The sequence below is a fragment of the Carassius auratus genome, unplaced genomic scaffold (genome assembly GCF_003368295.1).
Source record: "Carassius auratus strain Wakin unplaced genomic scaffold, ASM336829v1 scaf_tig00013114, whole genome shotgun sequence".
Taxonomy (NCBI): domain Eukaryota; kingdom Metazoa; phylum Chordata; class Actinopteri; order Cypriniformes; family Cyprinidae; genus Carassius; species Carassius auratus.
In genome coordinates this window covers 24,204-51,289 of record NW_020524363.1, presented here as the reverse complement: position 1 = coordinate 51,289, position 27,086 = coordinate 24,204, and the positions used below count along the sequence as shown (strand labels likewise).

General features: G+C 37.5%; 1 protein-coding gene across 2 annotated transcripts in view; it reads left to right on the top strand.

The window, feature by feature from the left end:
* Positions 1-4,359: 4,359 nt before the first annotated feature.
* LOC113073859 (paired box protein Pax-7-like) overlaps positions 4,360-27,086 on the top strand; it is a 32,131-nt gene continuing 9,404 nt past the window's right edge. The window contains exons 1-3 of one of the 2 annotated variants that reach the window (XM_026246608.1): positions 4,360-4,918; positions 13,449-13,614; positions 14,617-14,789. In XM_026246608.1, the coding sequence (XP_026102393.1) occupies positions 4,601-4,918; positions 13,449-13,614; positions 14,617-14,789 (657 nt within the window). In that variant the 5' untranslated portion in view covers positions 4,360-4,600. Of the gene's footprint in view, positions 4,919-13,448; positions 13,615-14,616; positions 14,814-27,086 lie in introns of both variants that reach the window. The other variant, XM_026246607.1, reaches the window with a different exon arrangement.

The following is a 27,086-nucleotide window of genomic DNA, read 5'->3' as shown; positions in this document are numbered from 1 at the left end:
CGTAAGACTTGATTGTAATTATGCTGGAACTAATATGCTTTTCAGAATAAGCCATTATGAGCTAATGCCGCACTGCAAAAAAGCCCTGTCTGTTTTTGTCACTCTGTCTTGGGTAGTTTGCAAGGTACAGCTGATATTGAGGACATTGGTTACGGTATTAAAAAAAAAAAATGCTGCATTGAATTTTACCGTAATGTTTGAGCTAATACTGATTCAAAGGCAATCTTAGCAGATGAGGCTGGAGATGCCTCTCTACCTCCTTCTCACTGTGTCATGGAGGCTTTTTATTATCCGCCATCCCCTGACTAATTCCAGGGATTCTGATGATGTCAAAAGCTGCACTTTAAATTCTGGCTCAATCGTGCTTTTCAATTGTCTTTTTTATTTTTTTTATTATAAGGATCTTTGCTATCTTTTTTAGGCTCTTAGGTTTGGTAATGGTATATCGAACTCTATTTTCAGATGAGCTGCGCAAATCACTTTTTGATGCTGTTGGGAGATATAATTAAAACCATAAAGATAGATCAGGCAGACAGACAAAGAGACTGTTTTAACTGGGAGTTTTAGCCGTTAGTTATTCACCATTACTTGGATGTGTTCCACTAACAAATGCTGCTGTATAGCATGGTACAGTGATGGTATCATACCATGCTACTAAATAACCATGGTACTTTGTTACAATTTTGTATAAACTCTCTTTTTAGCAGAAATATTTATATTTTTTATTTAGCTTATATGACAGTTTGTAACATACTCAACATGCTTCTTTTATAGCCTTAGAGAAGAAAAGAGACTTTGCTGTTAGCATTAAAGTTTTTAGACTCTTAAGTTCCTTATTGCCAATGATGGCTCCATTAAGAAACACAAAATGTTTTTTTTTTTTTTTAAATGTTCTTTTAAGAACTTTGCATTAAAATATTCTCTGAGTAACCCAACATGGCTCTTTATGGCATGCAAGCCCCTGAAAAAGGGAAATATAATCATGAAAAAAAAAATTGCACGAGGTCATTTCAGAACTGTCTTTAATTCACTGTTAACCATCTAGGATTTTGTAAGATGATCACATTTCTGATAAAGATAGTTTTTCCTATCAAACACCAAAGAGGGTATTTTGAATAAATTTTTTTCCACAATGAAGGTCAGTCAGGTCCAATGTTGTTTGGAAGTCAACGTTCTTTAAAATACATCTGTTCTGCAGAAGAAAGAAAGTCATACAAGTTTTGAGCATCATAGGATGAGTAAATAATTATAGAACCTTCATTTTTAGGGTGAACTATCCCTTAAAGCCCATGTAAGCTAACGTGAACTAACTGTTATATTGAGCTAAATGTGTATGTTAGCTTAATTCTTGCAGATAATAGGTCCAAAATGCATGAGATTTTGCTATAGTGATTCACGCATCCAAGAAGCAAAGAACTTACTCGTAACAGTTTATCTTCTTCTACCCCTCTGTTCCACAAGGGTTTGGTTTTTAAATGAAATACGATCTAAAATTCATCAGAGCATTCTGTTCAACCCTAATTTTGTTGCAAATTAAGTACTCGGCACAAAGTCAACATTTCGTTAAAGATCACGTTGGGCCCTGGAGGAAAAAACATTCAGGCTGTAGCACAGAATGAATGGAACATAATTAGGCTTTAATTGGCTGATAAGTGAGCAGAGGAGTTTATCAATATCCCCAGAACCCTCAAATAGAATTACAGCTTGGTTATTGTGAGGTGGATTAGTCAGGATGTACCTTATTGTTTTTAAAACAGGGAACAGTTCTTGTGAATTGACCTCACATCTTCTTGGCCTTAATAGTGTTTAAAGAGCAAATTAACTGCTGCTTTTTTTTTGGTCCCCCGATTAATGTGGTTAAATGTACTGCATTTTAAACAAGCAATGAGAGCTATATATATATTCCAGAATAATGGCAATGATTTAGTTTATAATATGCTTAAAAAGTCAGCTAAGTCACTCCATGCTCACCTTAGAAAGCTAGGAGAGACCGTATGCTTGTAGCATATAACATGTCTACCGTAACCTATCTGAACCCATTTGGGGCTTCTGTTCCCTTGATAAAAGCCAGCATCCCAATCAGTGGAATCTCTTCGGGATGGAGACGAGGCCTGTATCATGCCACTCTCACTGCTCTATCTCTGCCAGCATCTGTTCATTACCATAATCCTTTGCTGTTGTCAGGGAGCCTGTTGACCTTCAGTCTTGGGCTCACAAGACAGCTGAGCTAGAGCTTGTGAGACGGCAACAACAACCTGAGTTTTGTTTCTAAGTTTTGCCCATTGATTACCTGTGCTTTGTGACATATTTCAACACAAAGACCTGTGGCAGGATTTGATATGGTTACAGTACTTTTGCAATTAAAACGAAAAAGCTTTGATGCGTCAAGAGACGCAAGTGCGGGATATGCTGACAGAATCTTGCCTCATGAATCATGTGGTGAAACTGTGCAATGAAACAAAAACCACAGCGGCGCTTCTTCCCTCTGCCTCAGGACGCCGAGGTGACTTTGGAAATTGATCCGTAGACCACTGCTCCAGTCTCAAGTGTTGTCATGGTTTGTTAGCAACAAATCGCTCTGGCGCATCCTCATGAAAACCAACAAAGGGATATCCAGGATATGTGCATATTAAACTTTGTATATTCAAGATTTTGTTCATGTGCTGGAGTGCCAGGCAGTGTTGTGAAAAAAAATATCTATGTTTTATTAAAAGGGGGAAGATGGAGGAATTGATTTAATGAATGCGGACTCATGTCCTGCGGCCGCATGTAATCCATTGAGAATCATTGAGCCAGAGCTTGGGGAGACAAAAAGACATTCTGTGAAGATGCTCGAGTGGTCTGTAATGATAGTCTCCATATAATCCGCTAATTCCTTGTTTAATTAAACTCCAGAGCTGGTCTGGAGACTTCAGCAGTTTGGTTCGTCTTGAAGCAGTTGCATTGCAGAAGGGGGTCTTTCTTCTATTGTTGATGTATTTGCACCAAATACTTGCATATGCACCAACAAGAATGTATTCGTTAATGCGCCACTAACATAATTGCATGGCCAGAGTTTGGTTCTTTTTATTGATAATTTGCAGTTTTTTCTGCTGTTGTGCAAGTATTTGGTGCACCAGAATTATATGCACCAATAAGAATGAATGCATGAATACACAAGACAATAGTTTTATTTTGTCTTTTACATGGACTTCAACATACATCGATGAAGATGCATTTGTTGATAGCCAACATACTTGCATACCTAGAGTCTGTTTCTTTTTAATGATAATTTGCAGTTAAATTTCTTCTATTATGCAAGTATTTTGTTCACCAAAATTGACATGCACTAAGAAGAATGCGTGTATGGATACACAAGCATGCACAAACATACTTGCACGCCTGCAGTTTGGTTCTTTTTGTTGTTGGAAGTTGCATTTCACTGGAGAGGTGTGTGGGGGGGGGTTGTTTTTCCCTCATTGTCAGTTTCAAGTGCACCCAATACTTGCACATGCACCAAGAAAAATAAGTTCGCCAATACCCATGGACATTCTCGCACGCCCATGCACATACGGACATACACACTTGCGCACTCCCACAGGCCTTTTTGTAACCTTTCCTGGCAGCCTATCAGCCATAGAAAAGGCCTGGCAAATGGGGGTTTGAGGGAGATGATCAAGCTCCGCTCTGGCAGAAGAAAACGGAGATGCAGGAAAACTCTTGTGAAGTGGTCCAGGGTGCAGGAACCTGCTGATCAGCAGTGGGCAAAGAGTGCGTATGATGGCTCAAAGGAGATTTGTCTCCACCGTGGCAGCTGTGGCGTTGCGGGGGAAGGAGATCGGAGCCCTTCTTTCTGTCTTTCCCCCGTGGATGATGCAAGACCAAAGGGCCTGGAGCAAGAATCATGCTACGCTGCTTGTTAGCACTCATGCGTTTTAAGAAAGCAAATGTAAAAGTGTGATTTTTGTGACAGGACCTTTTCTATTCACTGCTGCCTTGAATAGATATACAGAGGTGGCTCACAAATAAAGTATGATGCAATTTTACAATCAATTATCATGGTAATGTATTTTGGTAATATATCTTAACGCACTGCATATCTCTCCTTACAAACGCTTCTCTTGGCTCGGTCATAGTAGTGTTCATCTTTGTGCCGGGGAAATACTCCTCTGGCTAAAATGCAAACTGCCAACTGCGATCTGCACTTGTCTTTGACTGCACGTCTGAAAAAAAGTAATGTAAAATATGTTGTAATATATTTCGAACACTAGCTTGAAACACAAAGAGAGGGATTCAATGGCCCAGAAGTCTCATGCATTCTTATTTCAAACACTTGCTCTTAGGAGCTAGCCCCAGGCCTCTTCAGAGAGAATAAGGCGGACGTGCTAGAGCAAGGTGTCTGGTGTAGATTACTCTAACCCTCACAGTTACGTCCCCCAGGCCTCTCTAGGGCTCAGTGGCAGGATTATGTGTCTGAAGACTTCTCACATATGAATAAGACCCAATAAAATGGTATCTAGGGCTCCATTGACACGTCGAGATAACGGAAGCATTAATATCGCCGTGATAGCTGGTCTCGACTTTCCCGATCATTTTTCTCTTGACAAATTTGTGGTATGTTATGGTACTGCTGTTCATATCAAAATTTAAAAAAATAAAATGCCATTTTTGTAAGCCTCAGAGACTTGGTGCTGATGTTCAAAGCCTCTCAAAGACTTATTTCCAAACTGTGTATGCAGGTAACCGTACGGACGATGGTTCGGATGTGGAGTCAGAGCCCGACCTGCCCCTGAAAAGGAAACAGAGACGCAGCCGCACCACCTTCACGGCGGAGCAGCTGGAGGAGCTCGAGAAGGCCTTCGAGAGGACACACTACCCCGACATCTACACTAGAGAGGAGCTCGCACAAAGGACCAAACTGACCGAGGCTCGTGTACAGGTGGGATAAGCTCTCTTGCACAGATAACAGTACTTCCCCTGTACGGTTTTGCAACTGAATGTATTGCTTTCAACTATCTGATTGGCTTTTAGAACTCCTTTTGGAGTGGTTTCTTCTCTTGTCATCCAGATGCCTCGGTTTATTGCTGGTGTTTGTTATATTTATTTATTCAGCGGAGACTAATTGTTTGACCTCTCCTCCCCTCCGGGAATACATCACTCTCAGTCATATGACAGTTGGAGCCCTGCCCTACTACTTTCACCCCGAGTCTTTGGAACGCTTTGTGAACCCTGAAGTTTTATGTAACATCACAAAACAAATACAGTAGAATTATAGCAGCAGCTGCACTCTGAGCTAGTGTGAGACAAAAAGAGGGATAGGGGAAAAGAGAGGGGAAGAAAGAAGAACAGACAAAATGCATTCCTGATGGATTTCTCATCTCTTCCCTTGGCCAGCGATCCCTTCCCAGCACTTGAAAGCTGGGTGCTACTTGTAAATCCCTCTACATATCAGAAAGGATGCCTCTGGTTCTCTCTGGGGACTCTGTTCCCTGACAACAACATTCATCAATCAAGTGCTTGTAAAAGACTCTGCAAGGTGGGTGTAGGGGGGTCTAGGTTTCTCCAAACTCTCATGCTCATGTCACCCTCTTTAGATTCTGGGTACCTATGCTTAGGTTCCTCACCAGAACATACACATCAGCAGGGTAACTGATTTAACATGTCTTTGTCTGTCTCTGAGAATTCAAGAAAGAAGACATATGTGTCTAAATGGTTGCTTCCTCACTCTTGGGAGAATTTTGAGAGATTTATGCTATGCTTGCTTTCTCACAATATTTCAAACATGATGAATTTAGGAGACCGATTTGCATTGATTGCAGGTTTATGCATGCTAAGCTCCGGTGTTTGTAAATTGTAAAAGCATTCATTATTGCTTAAACAGCATTACATAAGATAGAGGTGACTTGGGGATTTTGAAAGGGAGAAAGGGGAAGCAGTTAAGTTAAAGAACTAGAACTCGACCATCCATATTAACTGTGATAATAATAAGCATAAGACCGAGGCTGTGAAAAAAACACTTCTAATTGTTCAATGAAAAGCAACATGGTTGTCAAACACAAGCATCTTCTGTTCTAGCATGTTATGGCAGCCAATGAGCCATATTTGTAGGTCTATTGTGCATTTCTTGGCTGTAAGAATCCCCTGGGGGTGCTTGACGTATTTATGGTAACTGATGTAAATGACAAGAGATAGGACCAGAAGAAAAACCTTGAACAAGGCTGAATAACCAAAAGGACATATCTCCCCCTCTCGCGTAATAGGGCTAAAGGGATATCATGTGAAAAGCTGAGGTCTTCGAGACATTGATATAATTTGTTAATGCAATTTTTCTCATAATCTAATTCTGGAACACTTTGAAAATTTCCAAAGGTCAACTCAAACTGAATCTTCCAAAAGGTCACCCTTAGAAAGTGACTCTGCTTAATCACAGTAAATATTGGTCATAGGTTTTCAGTGTTGTTCGCTGCTCAGTCCAGTGTTGAGGGGGGATTGTGGCATTTCTCTGTAGAGTCTATTGTGAAAGTCGTTCCCCTTCCCAAAGCAGCCCCCTCCAAATTTGGATTTCATGTGTGGTTTTTCCATTTACTTTTAACTGTTTAAGGAGTCAGTCTGGTATAGTACTCATATAGATTTACTCATAAAATTGCAGTTCATCTTAGCTCACACTTTGACCTCCCATTGGACTGACATTAAAGGGTACTTGATGATGCACTTAACCCGCACAAAACCTTTTTTCAAAAAGGTTTCCGAGTTTGGCACGAGACCCAACAAGACATTCCATGGCTGGTATATGCCAATTTATGGCAGCTGTTTTGGCAGAGACTTATTCAAGTGTTCTCATAAAATACGGCATGGTGTTTGATTTCAAGAATTCAGGACTTTTTCATACAGCTACCATAAGGGGCGTTTCACAGAAGTTCCCACTGATATGGCTTTGCGTATGACGGTAGGTTTCAGTACAGAGATTCCTCCCAGGCCAGAGTGAGATCAGACCTTTGGCCCGGTTGGTGACCTGCTCCGCCACAGCTGTGCAGACTCATCCGGCAGATGTCAGTTTAGTGGAGAGTGGAAAGAGGGCACTGGGGTGAGACAGGGGCCAAAAGAAGGGCCTCTCCTCCTCTGGATCATCAACTCCAGAGAGTGTTAGACAGCCCTCCTTCTGCAGTCTTGGGGCAGTGATATGCATGGCAAGTAAAATAGAGAGCAGGGTTGTAACCAAATGAAATTCAACTGAGAATGCCTAATAAATTCCAGAATTGGAATTGAATTTGAACTGATGTAGCAAACATGTTGCAGGGTTAAAAAAAAAAAACAACACATTTAAAATTCCTTGAAATTTGAAGGTATATATATTAGATGGATGGATTGTGTTTGTATTATGATTGATAGATTGATGGTTGCAGGGATGTTGAAGGGTGGTGACAGGATTATGTATTCTTGCAGATGTTCTCCTTGTGGCTTCATAGTCCTGCTGCTTTACTTCCAAGAGGTGAATGAGCAACACATAAATGCCATGTGACATCTGAGGAAGTTGAGCCACCACTCAGACCATTAGTGTAATGAGAAATGTTTGCAGGACGTTCTAAGTGTCAGCTTGGTAAAACAAAGAGAGAATTTTCAGAGAGAGCAGCAGAAAGTCTGGTGGTTGTTATAAATCATTCCCTATGAATTGAATTGCATTCTGTTCTTATTCATTTTGAAGTTTTTAAGAGGTTATGGCAGGCTCCATTTCAGTTAGCAGTCATAAGAGAGCCACGCCGCTGGCTCATGTTCCTCCTTTCTGACATTGATCCTCTTTCACAAGCAGTGTGCATTTAGCATGCAGCTATTATAGTTAGCAGAATCTAATAAAGTGTAGATGTTTCCCTTTTATGAAGCGTAGAAATCAGTTTGGCAGGAAGTTAGCCGTTCTGTACCTGGGAGTTGTGTTTTACTCCTAGCGTTGTAATGCTAGCTTTAAAGTAGAGGCTCATGAAGATATTTAGGATATAAAATGCATTGAATGTATTTATGAAAACTAAATTGACTAATTAAATGGGAAAGACAGGACAATTAACTATTAAAGCACTTTGTAAAAATATTATGTTTTGATGTTGTCTCTTTATGATTTCTCTACAGTTTTTATAATGCATAATCGTTATGCAAACTATTTCTATGGCAATATTCCATATAATATTCCAGCAATTCTTTGCACTCTGTGACCAAAAAATGCTAGCAAGAAAATCCCATCCAGCCCAACAGGCAACCCTGTTCCTGAGAGTCTTAGCTTGTGCACCATAAAAGAATAAATAGGATTTATGAAGACTGCAGAGAGCAAAATTGTTGCAATGCATCAGTGAGAATGTTCTAACAGTTTCACATTATTAGAATTTAAATGACTTTCTTTTTGACGCTTTGTGTTCGTTGATTCTTATCTAAGTAATCCCAGACTCCTTTTTGCAATTCGCATTCCCAGTAATGTTAATTAGCATAGCGACAGACAGAGAGAAAAAGAGCAGCAAGAGAATTCAAGCGGGCCACAGAAGAAAAGATTTGATTGATGTAGTCAACACATTGCTTGTTAGTCTGAAGTTGGTTAAATCGCATTTGTTGGTATAAAAACAGATGTCGCCCTTGTTTAATGTTCATTCCTATGAAACATGAGGTGAATGGCCTCAAACCTTTTAAAAGTATCCGTTAACAACATTTTCCTTAAGAAGAAACAGGTTTGAGTGGAGACTGTTGTTGTATCCAACACTATCTTGGATTTACGGGCGACTGCTTGCAGTGACTTATTAAGTGCACACGTGTGGTTGTGTTTTGGTGTACACTGCGGTCTCACAAACAAGGGACTTGTGGGGCAGGAAACATCCCGTAAAAGACAGGAATAAGAAACATTGTGCATGTGCACACAGGTTTATCCCATTTATCCGTGACAGGTGTGTGCAGTAAACACAAATCTCCATAGATTCCTGCATTGGACACAGGGACAGCCCTGGGCCCAGACAATGCTCTGTCTCTGGGTTTAAAATCTAATGATTGAAACAAAGGCACACATGATCAGCTAAAAACACAGTTTCTAACACACTTTACAATTTGAGGTGTGCAGAAGCTTTTTATTGAACTTTGATTGATTAAAATGGAGCTATGCACTCAAAAATAATAATTTACTTGCCAATTACTTTCTTCTGCCGTACCAACAGAAGAAACAACATTGGGTCCCAATGACTTTCATTGACATTGGTGTTTAAAAGACAAGTAATATTCAGTGATATCACTGCTTTAACTGAAGTTAAACAATTGGATGAGAATAACATTTGAACTGGACAATGACAGTATTGTCTTCTGTAGAGCTGCTTTAGAGCTGACGTGAATTTGTTTCACAATTGCTGAACTTTGCAACACTGACAGTTGTTGGACTGAATTGAAACAACAAAACTTGAACTAACTTGAGCTGAATAATGAAATTGTCTTCCTTAGAGTTGCTTTACACCTGAAATATCATTTGTTTCATAGTTGTTCAATTTTACAACATTCGCACTGTTATTTTCCTGTTTTTAATGTGATGCTGCTTGAAAGAATAAGCATTATATAAAGTGCTATATGTATAACGCTTTATATAATACTTATTAAATGAATGTGACTTGAGTTTCACTGTAAGGAATGTCAGAAAAGACAGAAAAAGTACAGAAAATACATTATTTCAAAATATATTTTTTGAGTGTGTTCACAGAATGAGAGTCATACACGTTTAGAATGAAATAAAGGAGAATAAAATACATTTGTAGAATTTTTGAGTGAACAATCCCTTAAAAAAAAAGCAGAAAAAAGCAAAAGTATTCAAATGCATAATCCAAAATTAACATTTTTTTTCTTCATTTTTTCTTAATTTATTTATTATTATTTCAAACTGTTTATCATGTATCGGCCTCATTGTTTCAGCTTTCTCCCTAAAAACTGCTGTCTGTGGACGGCGCTGAAGTTCTTCCTCGTTTGGTTTTGGTGTGGGCTGGATGAAAACCGTCTCAGTGGAGGAATTAGACTGGATTGCAGACAGCAAGGGGGGAATCTGGGACTGTTCAAGGTGACTTTGTGATTGGGTTCCAAATCCAGCTCAGAGGGTACGACTGGAGCGACCCAGAAAACACACACATAATAATCTCAGCAAGGCGCTATGATGACGCATCCTTCTGTGCTATAAAACAGAACTGTATTTATTTAGGCATATTGGGCTTAATATTTAACTTGATAGAGTTAACTCGTGCACCTCTGTGACGCCACGTTGCTTTCAAAAGCAGCAAATTCACTTAGACAGATATGCTTCATGGGCTGCTGGTGTGATTAAGGTAGACAGGAGTCTTCACCGAGCACATGGTAAAGCCACAAGATCTGCTGGCTGCATCGTAAGTGCTCTGACCACAGGGATGCAGGCAGCTCGCTGAGAAAGATGCATCCCAAATCTCTTTATGAATTGCCATAGCATTTCACAGATTGTGTTGTAATGCATGTGCATAGTTCATGTGCGAGGATGAAAGATGAAGAAACAAGCCAGATTTTAAATCAATAAAAGTTTGCTTTTCTATGTTATTGTAGAAAAATCACAACCAAACTGTTGTGAAGTGACGAGAGTAAGGCAAGATACCACAGGCAAAAACACTTTTTCATGCACTGGTCAGTTTTGAGATTTTGGGCTATTTTGCCTCTATAATGTATTCTTTCATATCGATGAAAAGAAAAAGTTTTAAATACACTTTATAGTATTTTATTACACATTATCTGTTTGCGCCTGCAGATTTCATTTACAGTACTAATCTTTAAAGCCTGTTTTCTCAAATGTTCTCCTGCACTGAGCAGGTTTTTACAGAGGGGTTTGTTCATTTATCATTTGATTTATGTTACATTTTATTCCAAAAAGCATGGAGTGATAAAAATAAAAATAAAATTAATTCTGTAAAAATTTTAGGTAACACTTCAGTATATGGACCAATTCTCATTATTAACTAACTGCTTATTAGCATGCCTATTACTAACATATTGGCTGTTTATAAGTACTTATAAAGCAGCACATATTCTACAACTACCTTATTAACTATTAATAAGCAGTAATTAGGAGTTTATTAAGGCAAAATAGTTATTGGTGAGAACTGGACCTTGAAATAAAGTGTGACCAAACTTTAATATGTGAACAAAATGAAACAAGTATTTGAACTTGACTTTATCTAATCTTCATATATCTGTTCTGGAAATGTACGCATATTAGTGCATATTTATTTTTATATAATTGCATCATAATTAACGGGAAACTATGGTGATTCTTTTTATTTTAACCTATTCACCTGTTGTGTCATATTAAAGGGGGGACTTTGTATATCTCTTTTTACCATGTCAGAAGTCAGAAATCAGAAATCTGTCAAAAGACAGAAATATTTTTAAGAATAAAATGCTATATAAATCAGCCAAATATTATATGAACAAACTCTTCTTTAAAAACATTGGCAATATTAATAGGAATAAATCTGTATTTGGTGTAAGTGTTGTATAGAGTATGTATTATGATTAAAACTTACAAATGCATATACAGAAACTAAACACAAGTGTACTTTGGGTGTTTCATGCCCACTCAAAAAGAAAACATGATTATGGAAGAGAAATCTGAAAATTGAGCAGTGCGTGAAAAAAACAATGATTTTGTCTTGAATGAAACTGTTCCTTGCTGATGCCCGAGAAATAAGTATCTGAACTTTGTAGCAGAAGAAAGGAGGTGGAGGCTATCAGGATGAAAGGATGAAGGGGTGGAGAGTGGGGTTCAGAGGTCAAGGGTCAGGGGGCACAGCAGAGCTGGACACTTTTGGGTAGGTGGGGGAAGGACTCAGCCTTCTTCCATTCTTCATAACCTGTTTGTCCAATTCCAAGTCCGTTCGAATCCCAGCACATGAATTTCCCGAGCTTCTTCTGGACGCGAGACCATCCTTTATCTGTCTGCTACACCAGGTTCAGGCTCAAGACAGGGAGAGGGGGTGAAGCGTCTCCTCCTAAACCCTTTGAGAGGATGACGGTCGGGTGGGGGTTTCACTTTCTGAGAGCGTAGGAAAGAAAGATTTGAATCCGACGCATGACAGATGGTTAAGAGTCATCTTTAGTTGCATCAAAAGTTGGCGAGCCATTGAAGTCTTCTGAATGAGATGCTAGCTGTTAGTGGCCTGACAGTTTTGCACATGGACAATGTAAGCAACGCTTTATAAGAAAAAGCCAGCGAGTGTGTTTTGTAGAGTGTGTCTACGGTGTCGTTGCATCAGAATAGACTGTGTCCTTGTGTGCATACCATGAAAGTGGAGCTCTTAAAGGCACATTTAAAAAGGGACGCCCACTCTTTGTGGACACTTTTCAGCTTGGTGTATTGAGAGGCCTTTGTCTCCACCTTTCATCTGGACGCACAATGGACCGGCCCGTTTTAAACACAACGCTAGATGAACTGCCTTGACAGTGTATTAAACGTGGATGAATTGCCAGTGCATGGCATAGATCAATGTCCTCCAACCTTTCACATACGCAGGGCTCCAGTCTAGTTCCTCTGGAATAGAGCCGGCTGCTTTCAGAGACGCTAATTATATTCATGTTTTAATGGTGGAGAAGCTGGTTAAAAATGTGCAAATTGTCATCATTTTAAGACGACTGTCTGAAATCAGTCTGAATAAAAACATAAAATAAAAAAATTGTAAAAAAAAAAAGACACATTTTGCCTTTTAAGTAACAAAGCCATTTGAAGAGTAACTTCATGAATAATGTAAACTAAGAATTTTTCTTTCTCATTTTCTTTGTGCCTGTAATGATGAAAAATTACCCACTTTACCTTTAATCCTGCTATTAATAAAACAGGTCATCCATTATATCTGATATTGGATATTTGGATATGCATTTCCAATTTTGCAATTTGTCCGTTTTTTTTTTTTTTTTTTTTTTTTTTTTTGCATCACTCTTCATGATGATTTTTGATGAATTGATCAATTGTCCATATATTTTATTAATTTTGTAAAACCAAACAGTATTATAGCTTGATATGAAGCAGTATATTAAAGATGTGTCAGATCTCTGTGTGTGTGTTTCAGACAACACCGCTGCAGTAAAAGTCCTCTAGACTCTCTTTAAAGTGTCCGACAGGTAGATAAACATACTCAAGATGTCTGTGGAGGAGATGTGTGGGCTACCTCTGACCTGTTTACGACCTCTGGTCTCTGATGGCAGCTCAGATCACCCTGTTTATACAGATCACAGCTTTAGCCACTTAACTAGAACAACAGGGACCTCGGCATATGCTTAGAGGCAGTTTCCCATGAGGACACACTCTCTGCCACACATAACCATGAACCTGTCTGGAAGACTGCTGATTGCGTTCATGTTATGTGGATGAAATCTTGCTTAGAAATGGGTATCTGTGTTCTACAATTGTCAGTCTCCTTTTTAAAAAAAAATGCATTTCCATCTTTTATTAGGTCTGGTTCAGCAACCGAAGAGCAAGGTGGCGCAAACAAGCGGGAGCAAATCAGTTGGCAGCGTTCAACCACTTGTTGCCTGGAGGCTTTCCACCAACCGGCATGCCAACCTTACCCACCTATCAGCTTCCAGAGTCAGCGTATCCCACCACCACTCTCTCGCAAGGTAGTACACAGTGATAATACATAAACCTATAAACATACACACTAACGCTCAAAAGGTTTTTTATTTTTTTGCAAGGATGTATTGATCAACACTGATAGTAAAGACATTCATAATGTTCCAGAAGAATTTTTTTTTCTAATAAATGCTGTTCTTTTGAACTTTCTGTTTTACAAAAAATCTTGAAAAAAAAATTATCACAATTTCCACAAAAATATTGAGCAGCACAACTGTTTTCGGCATTTTTTATAATAAATTGTTAATAATAAACTCCAGAATACTGGAGTAATGATGCTGTAAATTCAGCTTTAAATCACAGAAATATAATATAATATAATATAATATAATATAATATAATATAATATAATATAATATAATATAATATTATAAGACATTTAGCTATATTAAATAGAAAAATAATGTTTCTATTTAATATAGTTAAATGTATATATAAGTATATAATGTCTCACAGTATTACTATTTGTACTATATTTTTTTAATAGAAAGACATATTTCAAAAACATCAAATAAAATCTTACCAACTCTTTTGAACGGTATATAACCCTGCAAAAACAATATTGTTACAACTACAGCAGTACTGCTTTATTGGTATAATGGTATCAGATGATACTGAATGTGTACCATATTCATTGCAATACCATTGTGCATATCCAAAACACTATGGTGTTGCCACAGTACCAGATGTAAAAAAATATATATATCCCAGTATGAGTAACACTTTCGATTAGGGAACACTATTCACTATTAAAATGTTGCTTATTAGCATGCATATTACTAGCATTTTGGGTGTTTATTATTACTTAAAAGCACATATTAATGCATGACCATAGATCCCTTAATCATACCTAACACTTGACTATTACTACAGCTACCTAACTTAATATTAATAAACAGCAAATTAGTTATTTTATTCAGGGAAAACTCGTTTTAATAGTCAATATGTGTTTCCGAATCTAAAGTATGGTGTCTGTGTTTGTGTTTCAGATGGTAGCAGTACTTTGCACCGGCCGCAGCCTCTGCCGCCCTCCTCCATGCACCAGGGCGGGCTCTCGGCTGACAGTAGCTCTGCCTACGGCCTCTCATCCAACCGCCACACCTTCTCCAGCTATTCAGAAACTTTTATGAGCCCGTCAGCTTCAAGCAACCACATGAATCCGGTGAGCAACGGCCTTTCACCACAGGTTAGTGCAGAGGCCTCTTTCCAGGGTGAGAATGATGAAAGGCACGCTGAATGAACGCCAGCATGGTTCACAGATCAAGAACGTTGTCGAGTTAAGCTAGCATTCGCTGCTTGTGTGGAAACCGATCATTTTTGCACTGATAAGTAGAAATGAAAGTGTGTTTTTTTCTAAGTTTGCTCAGTTTGTCCTGGTCTGAAAACAATATTAGAATTATTCCCAAACCTTTGTTGTTTTTATACCAGAAGCCGTCAGCATGAAATGGCTTTTACTTCAATGTGACGTGATTCAGAACAAAAGCAGATAATTAGCAAGAAAAGTGACATTTATGTTGCTTTAGTCAATTTTATCTGAGTAAAGAATAGCAGAATATATATTTGATATATATATATTTATTGAGAGTGAGTTGGTGCCATTTGACAGGAATTGCTTTCTTTTTGAACTCATTTCTTATAGTGTGCAGATCTCTTTTCTCAGGTATCCTCTTTAGTCCTCATTAATCAGAATTTAGGGTGCTGTCTTAAATACACAGCATTAAAAAATAATGTGTATTGATGCAAATCGCATGTAAGGAGTGAATTATACACAATTATCCATCAATACTGGGCAGTCTTGCGGACCCTCACCAACAAGATGTGGCTAACAAGCATAAAATAAGATTGAAATGGTGTGTAAAGAGTTGAAAATGAATTTCAATGCTGCATTTGTCCACAATTACCCTTTCGTTCACACATGTTTTATTGGGGGTTTCCTTTTCTCTCCCCTGCTCTCTCAAAGCAGATTGAGAAACATTCTCTGTATTACCCTCTTTTTTCCAGAGAAGAAAGAATAAAGGATTTGGTGACAAAAAAGAGCTTTTCCCCTCGTAACTACAACGTCTGAAGGATAACATGGGCGTCTTACAGTGAGAGAGATTGTTAATCGTGGCACAGGGGCTTTGAGCACTAATGCCTTCGCTCCAAACCTTCCTAAATACCAGCAGACATGGAGGTCTTTTTTCTATTAATGGGAGCATTTAACACTGGTGACGGAAACGCTGCCTCTTGATTCCTTCTCACTTTCTCCTAATAAATGATATTTTTTTATTTTTATTATTTTTTTTATTTAATGAGTTGGATCATGTCTACAGGCTTTAAATTGAAGAACAATTTTCTACAATTGCTATGTTTTGATTTTTTTATCGGTGTATTTCTATATACTAAAAGTTTGAATGCTTGTTTTTATAGTTTTGTAGATTCATATAAATTGGTTTGACATATGAATTTCTTTACAAAAGCAATTTTATAAAAAAAAAAAAAATTTTTTCAAAAATGTATGAGTTTGACTATATAGTGAAGGAAAAGTGTGAAAAATACTGGTTATGTTTTATTTCTTAGCTGCAAAAAATATTATTTTATATCATAATAATTATTATTATTAGTAGTAGTAGGAGCATTTTCCAGCCAAAATGTCAGTGTTTTTCAGTGTTTTTGATCACAATAACTGATATATTTTGATATACTATAATATTTTGACAAAAGTGGACTTTTTTATTTTCTTAACCTTTCTGATCTAGCACCTCTCACTCTTGTCCATATGGGAGAGTCATTGTGAGGAAATAAATGCCGTTTCTGACAGGAGAGACAGAGTTCAGTCACAATTCACACAATTCTTAGCAGCATTCATACGGAAAATCCTCATCTCTGTTTCACAATGTGCAAGAGCATCTGCTGGGGTCATATCAGACATCACTTGACCCGACCTCAACTCTGATCGTTTAGTACAACACGGCTGACTGTTCTGATCAGTGAAAAGAAACTGCAGGAAACCTTGTCCTTCTACAAAACATCAGATGTCACCTTGCCTCCTGTGACACCTTCTAAAAAAATTCTTATTTTTTAGATCGAAGATAACTGCTTTTTATTGAAACTTCACAGACAACACCTGTCTGGAGGAGATAGACGCATGTGTTCGGAGCTATTTCTCCAAGCGTTTGCTTCTGATGGGCTACTGGTTGCTGGTAAAGATTGTCCAAAATGTGGCTGTAAATGGGTTGTGGTGGCCGAGTGGTGAGCGGTAATGGACTCCTGCTGATCTCAGCACAGGTGTTGGTGTAACCCATCCAGACAGAGCGTATTTTCCCATTACAGGCCAGTAGAAAAGCCATCCACCAGTTGTTGTAGTTGTCGTAGTCCCTGATTATAAGTTTAGGCTGGTCTGGGAGTGACGCAGTGTCAGATGGGGTCTATTAGACATTGCTCGGCTTTTCTGCAGGTATGTTTTTGGGTTGAGGTGAGCCATATCTCCCCATTTCATTTTGTCGCACAGCAGGTGATGGATAAGTATGCGTACTCTGGAAGATATCGGGGAAATTTCACTCATTTTCCTTTCCTTCCTTTGGACAGAATACATTTTTGTCGCTGGAAGACAAGTTTCCAGTAGGGAAAAAAATCTCCAGCTGTGTTTGTTTTACAAACAAGTTACATAATTATATACTTTGTCCCGATGACCCCTCAAATATCCATACTGAGACAGCTAATGTCCCATAACCAAGCAGAAAATCTCTAAATGATGTTATCGAGAGGAAATAAAGCAGAAGTTTCCTGTCTCTCTGCAGATGGGAATAAACAGAGACTATCAGAGCCAGAGATGGATCTAGAGCTGCTCAACCACAAAGAACGAGATGTCAGGTGCTCGTGCTGGCTATTACGCCTTTCTAAATGGGTTTTTAAGAGTGGTCCTGGGAAATGTGTTTCTTGGCTGAAGCGTCTGAGGTGGATTCCACTGCTCTGCCTGACAGGGACACCTGCTGGGAGAGCGAGGAAAACAACATGCACCTGCAGAACCACAGACAGCTTTCCTTTCCTTTAATTAGTCTGTTCATTTAATTTCAATGTAATTATTTAACTATAATAACACTGATTAATTGTTGGCCTAGGATAAGAGGGTCCCTTAAACATCAAAGATTAGAGATACTGTGGTACAGTATAGGATGGAAAATTATGATACTTTGACATTCATATATATATATATATATATATATATATATATGAATGTCAAAGTATCATAATTGCAATTGCATTGCATAATTGTAATGCATTTTTAAAAAGTACAGTATAGGATGGAAATATTGTGATGCTTTGTCATGAAGCGTGACCAGATTTACAGAATAACCACAATCAAACACCAAGATATTTACATCAGAGACAGTATTTCTAAGAAATACCATGCTATTATCACAATAGTTGTCCAAGGTAGCCCACGTGGTATTGCCAGCAGTTGCAGAAAGAATTTTAATGTGATTAAATCATAACTATAACATAACAACAGGAAGGAAAAGTGGTTGTTGCACGTGCGCGCGTGTGTGTGTGCGTTTGTGCTGTGGAATGAGGCTTCCCTCACGGACGGGCTGATGGATGAGTGCGTAAGGCAGCGCACGGCCGGGGTTGGGTCTCGCCACCGGAGGGATCAGAGAGAAAAACGGCGCTCACCCGAGCCTCCCTTTGATCCGTGTCCCCGGGCCTGCTCGCCTGCACCGTACCGCACAGCAGCGCGCGCTAACAGCAGCCCTCGCCAAGCGCTGCTCGCGACTGTCAGACAGAGATAAGCGCGGAGAAGCTTCAACCCTCTCCCTCTTCCATTAGTCCTTCTCGGAAAAAAGGGGATGAATTACGTCTAAGAACCCTGTGCTGGCGTCGACTAAAAAGGAAAGAAACCTACCTCAGAAATTTCAAGTGCTCGCTTCTCTTGCCGTCTCCCTCGCCTCGCAGTTTTGACAAGACATTAGGCACGTGAATATCAATGAGCCGCGGAGACTCATGTAGTCCCACACATTATTAAAAACTCGCGTTAAGCCGCAGACTGGGCACCGTGTCAGCTGGCACGCTCTCCCGACGAACGAATCAAAGCGGATGAGCGCGCGGCATTCATCCGTACCCCGTGCGCTCGCGCCGCGAGAGAGGGAAATGATACTTAATAATTAGACGCCATATTAAAACAGATACTGTTTATATTTGGCAGTAATGGAAAAGACCTATAAGAGGCTTTAAAAAAAAAAACAAGACCTGCTTGGCAGCTGCCAAGAACATCAGACAGACAAAATCTTCGCCACGGGCAAAAAATAAATAAATAAACTGGTTTTGGTGTAAGTAACTTTAGTCTTAGGCCTGATGACAATGGAAAGTAACTGTGCAAGTGTCAGACCTGTCTACCTTAACTTTTCTAAACCTTTTCATGGACACTAGTTTGTGCTGCATATGACATTTGTGTTGCTGTATATGGTTTCTCACACTGCAAAAACTTTATTTGCATCTTTGGTTCCATGGAGAACCTTTAACATTCATGGAACTTTTACATTGCACAGAATGTTCTTTATAATGGGGAAAAAATATTATTTTGGAAGCTTTATTTTAAGAATGTATAACACACATTGAAGGTTTTATCATATTATTCTGGTCAGTAGATGTTGGTTTTTAATAAAGCATCAGTGCAGTGCTAGTATAATAAATAAATAAATAAATAAATAAATAAATAAATAAATAAATATATATATATATATACACATTATTATTATTATCATTATTATTATTATTATTATTTTGTGGAATCTAAAAAAAATTTCCAATGAAGTAAAACCATTTTAAAATTATAACCTTTTCAGATTGAGATCAATGTTATAGTTTCTAATTCTTTTTTTTTTTTTTCAGATTAATAATTTAAAACTATTCAAATTTACCATATGCACTAATAGTTTGGGGTCAGAATTATTTTTTAAAGAAATCAATACTTTTATTCAGCAAAGGTGCATAAAACTAATAATAAATGTGACAAAGGCTTTTATATTGTTACGAAAGATGTCTATTTCAAATATACTTTTTTCAAACTAATTATCAATGAATCCAGAAAACAATTAAGCAGCAAAAAAATATGAAGCAGTGCAACTGTTTTCAGAAATGTTTCTTAGGTATCAAATCTGCATATTAGAATGATTTCTGAAGGATCATGTGACACTGAAGACTGGAGTAATGATGCTGAAAATTCAGCATTAAATCACAGGAATAAATTACATTTTAAAATATATTCATATAGAAAACAGCTGTTTCAAATTGAAATAATGTTTATAGTTTTGACTGTGTTTTTGATCAAATAAATGCAGCTTTGGTAATCATAAGATATTTTTTTCCCAAACTTCTGAATATAAAAAATGCTCAAATAATTAACATTTTTGCTTGATAGACAATAATAAATAAAAAAATCTATTAGATTAACATTGATGGTGGAAAGAAAACACTCAGAGCATAGCAGCATTGTGACAGGGAGTTTTGCACAGGAAACCATTTCCTTTATAAGGATAAAGAATTTGAAGCATAAAGGTCTAGTTTTGGGAGATTCCAGTTCAGAAAAGAAGTCTTTGTATGATGCAACACACACAGACTCTCAGGTGTTTTGAGAGGTGGTCAGTCTCATCATGAGATCAGGTCATAGATGCTCCACGCCTGTCTGTGTTCTTTAACCTCCATCTTTGGCTTCCCAGCAGTCACCCGTTGAGCCCAATAGCAACATCCTCTCTCATCTCATAGAAAAAGAATTTCATTTATTTATTTCGCTGCACTTTTTTCCTCCTTTAAGACTGCTCAAGACGACTGTGTGCTGGTCTCTCTTTTCCCCTCCCTCTCCTTCCCCTGGAGAGGAAGATGCTTTTCCCGCCGTTCAGATGAAAGGCTACGGCGGACAATAAAAATGCTATTTAAATGCAAGACTGTTTGTATGCGGGTGAGAGATATTTTCCCCTGCCGAAAGTGAGCTGGCGCATCCTGATAAATAGCAAATATAAGGGAATGCGATTTACATTTATCTTGCAGAGGCAGCCAATATAAATTTCAGCAAATCCTAGGAGATAGGGATTTAAAGAGGGAACGACTGAGACCAATTCATATGCTGTGTGTCCCACACAACTGGAAATTTCTATAATGTGGAGAATGGCGAGCGTATAAGCGCACACACAACGATTGTATCTTGTATGTCAACTACTTAGAGACCACAACACGCTGGACGACTTATTTATTGTTTTACCAGAGGCCATGATATTTTTTTTATGTAGCTAGTGTAATTGAACTTGTGGTTTTATCCCATATAGTGACCCGAAGAGATATTTGAACACTGAAGTCACTTGGATATCTGAATGCAATTTCATTAGATTAAATATCAAACTGTGTTTTATTTGACATTTTGCTTGGTTTGAGATTCTAAAATGATGCAGTGTTGAGTCAGTGTTGTGTCTGTTTGTGGTTATTGGATCATGGACTTCACACATCCACTAAAAACATAGACATTGTGCAAAAATAGTGAAGAAAAGTGACAATAATGAAGATAAAAGACCTGCATCGTACAGTATGTAATGCAAAGACATTCAGACATTTTTCCACTAAAACAAATTTTAGGCGTTTGAATGTTAATGCATTTGATAAAACATCAAAGCAAGTGACTTTCATTGATGTAGTGATGAAAAATAAAACTGTCTGTGGTTGTCGGATCATGTTTTAAATACCTTTGTAACTACAAGATTAAACGTTATTTAGGAAAACTCGTGCTTAGGCGTATCAAGTTCAGAGGCATTTTTCAGGTTCTTTTTGCTTGCTGCTGCTTCAATTTATTGTCATTGTCATAAAAGAGGAGTTTTAACACCTATTAGCAGGTGAAGGCATTTTTCCAGGTAACCTAGGCCCTCATAATCATGAGTTCACAGGTTAAGGGTTTGTAGGGTCACTGTGGGGTCGTGTTGGCTTTTTGGATGTCGTCTTTGTGAAATGTGTGTTCTGTTAGTTCCACATGCCACTCTGACAGGTGCACCGTCGTGATTAATACTCCAATGAGCAGCGCTGCTCTAACTTTACCGAACTCAACCCCCCAACCACACACATCTACAGCCAAACACCAGCAACCTGCTGTCTGATGTCTCGGGTTGTCTTCGGCCTGACCCGCTCTGGCTGAGCCCGTGTGACTGCAGCATCACGGGACAGCTGTCGTCTGTCTCATGTGCATCATGATTCTGGTCTCACTCTCACTCAATGTAAGCTATATTTCACCTGTTTATCTTCCGCCATATAATAGTTGTCTGTGTGGTTTAAAAAGTAATTATTTGGAAAGTAGTTTAATGCATGCATGTAGCACAAACAGCCTGACATATGAAATAATAGTCAGAAAATCTGTTGATTTTTGTTTTTTGTTTTTAATGGAGCAATTAACTGAACTTTTAGGCAAAAATATATATTAAAAAAAAGTGCAAAAGGGTTTTTTGTTGTGTATTGTATTTGATACATCAGGCTTTATGTTGCATGATGTAGTGAGAATATATATCTCAAATTGCACAAAATATGCAATATGGTGCAAATGCTGATACTTACATGGCCAGAAAGTAAGATGAAATTCTGATTCTTTGTCTCTATATATTGCGATAATGTGTCCTGGTAAGATATTTAAATGCTTTGTTTACGATCAAAGATCTGTAGTTTCAGAACATATAATGCAATGCAATGCAATACAATGCATTCTTGTATATATGTGTATATATGTATATATATATATATACACAAGCTTGCATTATACTGTGTATAACAGGTTTTCAGCAATGTTTTGATCATGCTAATCATCATTTAAAGGAAATTTGTGTCAAATGCGAAACAGTTTAAGCTTCATCAGATTAATATAGTATTTGTGGTTTGTTCAAATCACTAACTCTGAATATAAGCAATAATAATAGGGATGCTTGTGTTAGCAAACACCACACTGAGTTGAGTTTCTCTGTCTAGTTCATTCACTTTCTGTAAAATGATCTGTGTAAGCGGTTAGAGTCTCAGCTGGCTGTCTCACACAAGCAGTTTCTTCCTCTTAGACTCCAGCTGAGCACTATTTCGCTGTTTATTTACATGTAATTATTGCTGTGAGGTGCAGATATTAACACTGTCAAGAACAATTTGACCTGACATTTTTCACTGTGCTGATCCCCTGCTGATTTTGGCAAACAAACCTCCTTCTCTCTCTCTCTCTCTATCTCTCGCTCTCTCGCTCTCTCTCTCTCTCTCTCTCTCTCGCTCTCGCTCTCTCTCTCTCTGTTGAGGCAGCAGTGCAGAGTGAGAGGAGCTTTGCCGTGTGCTCCTGTGTGTGTGTGTGTGGTTTGAGTTTCACTTGTTTCTGGTAGCCGAATGCATCCCATACTCACTCAGGCATATCAGTGGAGGAGAAAAGATGACTTTGCCTCCACACATTCTCCAAATGCAACAGAACCCAAGGCGTATAAACCTTTGTTTAGCTGAGAGACTGCGGACAAGATCTATGGAAACAAATATGAACTTCAAGGGTTATTTCATGATTATTTAGGGTAATATAATAAATATGAAAGTCTCTTGACATTCTGTCAGTTATTGAATTAATTGTTTTATATCCTTTATATGAGGGAAAAATAATAATTTAAGACATATCTGCATCAATGTAGAAATACAGAAATTTGAGGCAATAAAATATGTAAAAAAAATTAAATAAAAGTGATTTAATTAATTAATTTTACTTTATTTTATCTCATTTTAGCCGTTAATGTAAAAGTCTGTCGTTTTGACATTCAATTATTGAATGATAAGTTATTAACCAATTACTGAATTAAGCATAAGAGTGAATGACCAGCTCTTGGCCACACTTTCTGTATATTCACACTAAAAATTTGATTTGTTTAGATATAAAAATATTGTAGTGAGAACTGAAACAAGTCCATACATTGCATTCTTCCAATTTCAGCCTAACCAGCTGATGATTTAAAAACAGTTAATATGATCACCAGTATATTGTGTCTGTCTATATTAGATGCTTTTTCGAGAAGTGTTTGTCCGCAGCTGTTAGTGTGTTTGCTGACGTGAGGTGTGACTGACCAGAGGAGAGAGGTAGAGAGCATACGCACACTATTTAGTACAGTAAACATCCTCTTTGAGAAGTGACAGCCTGTTTCAGCGGCTGATAATGGCTTTCATCTGTGTCCTGTATGTCAGTGCCCAGATTCTGTCAGTGTCAATCAGAATATAATTGAGCGCGATTATCACACGCTCCTCCAGAGCACCTACTGCCCTGCTGGAAACTAGCTCTGTTCCAAACTAGTGAACTGCCTACCTAGACAGCATTTAGACATCATAAGTAGGTCAATTCAAAGGTAGCATTCCCAGAATGCACTGTGGAAAAATTGATCAAGGTGTTAACAATAAAATAGGTTAAAAAAAAAACATTCAATTTTTTTTTCTCGCACATTTCTGCCTGTATTTATAACTGTTAGATATACATTCAGAATTGCAAGATATAAACTTTATAAATATTCCAATTCTGATAAAAAAGTCAGAATTCCAAGATGTTGACTTGCCGTTAGAAATGTATCGCTAATGTAAACTCGCTATTGTAAGATTATAATACGCAATTTTGGAAAGTCCAAATTGTGAGTTATAAATGTGCAATTACGAGAAATAAAAGTCTGAACTGTGCGATAAAAATTTGCAATTAACCTTTTATTAATTATTTTTTTATGAATAGCAGAACTAAGCTTCCATACATTTTTGCAACTTCTTGTCTCACAATTCTGGGTTTATATTTCACAATTTGATATACACTCTGAGAAGAAAAGTCTTAATTGTGAGATAAAAAGTAGCATTTCTGTATTAATATCTCACAATTTCACATGAATCTGATAAGAAAACCCTGGACCACAAAACCTTAATAAATTGAGATTTATACATCATATGAAAGCTGAAGAAATCTTTCCATTGATGTATTGTCTGTTGTGATTGGGCAATATTTGGCTGATACACAACTATTTGAAAATCTGAAAAAAAAAAAAAAATCTAAATACTGAGAAAATCGCCTTTAAAGTTGTCCAAATGAAGTCTTAGTAATGCATATTACTAATCAAAAATTATGTTAAAATATACCTAACGATTTAAGACTGTTTTGTGCTCCAGGGTCACATATAACTTGTGAAATGTATTTTTTTTTTTTTTTTATTTAATTACCAAATTATTCCATGGTGGAAATAAATTTCCATACTAATTAATGTACACTGAGAAAAAAAAGAGCAAATAAAGAATTTTCACTCAAAAATTGCTAGTAAATATCACAATTATAAAGGCAAGTAACACATCAAGTTAAACAGAAAGGCTGTTGTGTTTTCTTGCAAATCATGCTCCAAAAATCTTATCTTTGAAAGAATGCTCCTGTGAAACACTATTGAAATCAGTTGTTAGTGTCTCATGCAGGGGTTCAAAATCAGTCACTTGTGATGTTCTGTCGTGGTTATGCTGTCTTATAATGCTACTCAATATTAAGGCAGCTGCACTATATTTTGGAAAGCTCTTCTGTGTATGCAATGCAGAAACTAGAATGCTTAATGTATTGTAACAGGACTGTTCTAGTTGTATTGCATTGCATCGCTGCTCAGTGTCTTCACATGAGGTCCATCTGTATTCTTCTCCTTCATTGCCTCACCTCTCTCTGTCTATCTCTATGTGTCTCTGTTCATTTACTCATTTTTCTTTCACCCCTATTTCTCTTCCTCGTCTCTCTCTCTCCTTCTCTTTTCTATTTGGAAGTCCCTTTTCAGTTTTGATTAATATGCTTTGGCCAATTACGGCTGTGACACAGCGAGCGGCCCCCGTCATCTGTTCTGTGTCAGCAGTCGGGCTGGTTAATTGGCCCGCGCTCCCCTTCCACCGTGACCAAAAGCCTCTAATTGAATCTATGCAACCACTGTTAGTTTTAAATAGTCATTTTGTCTCAGTTGAGCACCACTATGGGAAGTGGAGGAGAGTCATTAATACATAGTCGTCTTTAAAAAGCATCTGATTACCAGCCAATCTGTGTGGATTCATATAAAATTTGGTGTGTGTGTATATATATTTATATATATGTATGTATTTATATTTGAATTATTATACATATATTTATTATTATAAATATACTCTAATTATATATGTATACACCATATGTTCTATATTTTTAACAAATTTTTAATTATTATTATTAATATTTGTATGATTTTTTTTCTAAATAATTTCTATTTCTTTAATTGTATTTGTAAAGCAGGATGGCCAGTAATTTTTTTAAAAAATATTTTTATTTACAATGTTTTAATATTTAATATTTACAAATGCTTTGTGAACGTTGTTATTTTCATTTAAACAATGTGTTTAAAATTAATTAAATTTAATGTGTTAAATTTAGTAAAAAAAAAATATTTGTAATTTTTATTTTATTATTTGTCAGTTTATTCAAAAAGTCTTTATACAGATTTTCTTTTATAGAATTTTAAATAAATATTAAGTGATACAATTCTTCACAATTCTCTCTCTAAACATCCATTAAAATTCTCTGAAATTTTTTTTTTAATTAATATTATCGTTTGACATGGCTCTTGATAAATTTTGTAACACAAGAAAGAGTTAACATTTCTGCAATGATTATCGGTTGATGATTAATATATGAAAATGGCCTATTCATTGAGGTCGCCGTGATTTTGCCAATTAGACTTCTTTGATGATCCTGGATCAACATTATTGTCCAAAAATATAAATTTAACCCAATCCCTACCCCTAAACCTAACCTTACCCATAATTTATTCCTAAAATCAGTGGGAAATGATAGTTGATTAACAAGAGTGCAGAAAAACCTAACTCTGGTTGTTAGCCTAAAAGAGATATTTCCTGAAAAGTTCTATCTCAATTCTGATTGGTTGATTGGAATGTTGATCCAGGAACATGTTGTACTTGGTGAAATCACGCTTGTCTATTACTTGTTCTAACCAATTTATCAGTCCATTCTTAGTCACATTATTAGACAATATATCAGTCTAAAACAACTGCAGTAATAAGCGAAATAGTTTTGTCCAAAATATTTGTCATAATTGTACTCCACTGATTGCTGCAGTTTTCCCAAGATTCTCTGTTCCACGTTACTGTGCAGTAATCCTGAATGGGCATCAGTCGAAGGGGTTGATGAATTACAGCAAGCGTTATTTGCCGTAATCTTGGCCCCAGGACTGTCCTTTGAAATCCAGACAAACAATCGACAGCAGGAGTGTGAAAAAGCGCTCACAATTTCCAGTAGAGACGACTATCAGCCGCGCAGATCAGTGAAGGGAAGAGATGATATTCTGTGGCTCTCAGATAACTCACACACACTGAGTGAGCTGATTCCCCTCCGTCTGCCCTCCTGACCTGCACTAAACTTGAAGGTTGCACTGGAGGGCATTGGGTTGGGGTGGTGAGAGGAACT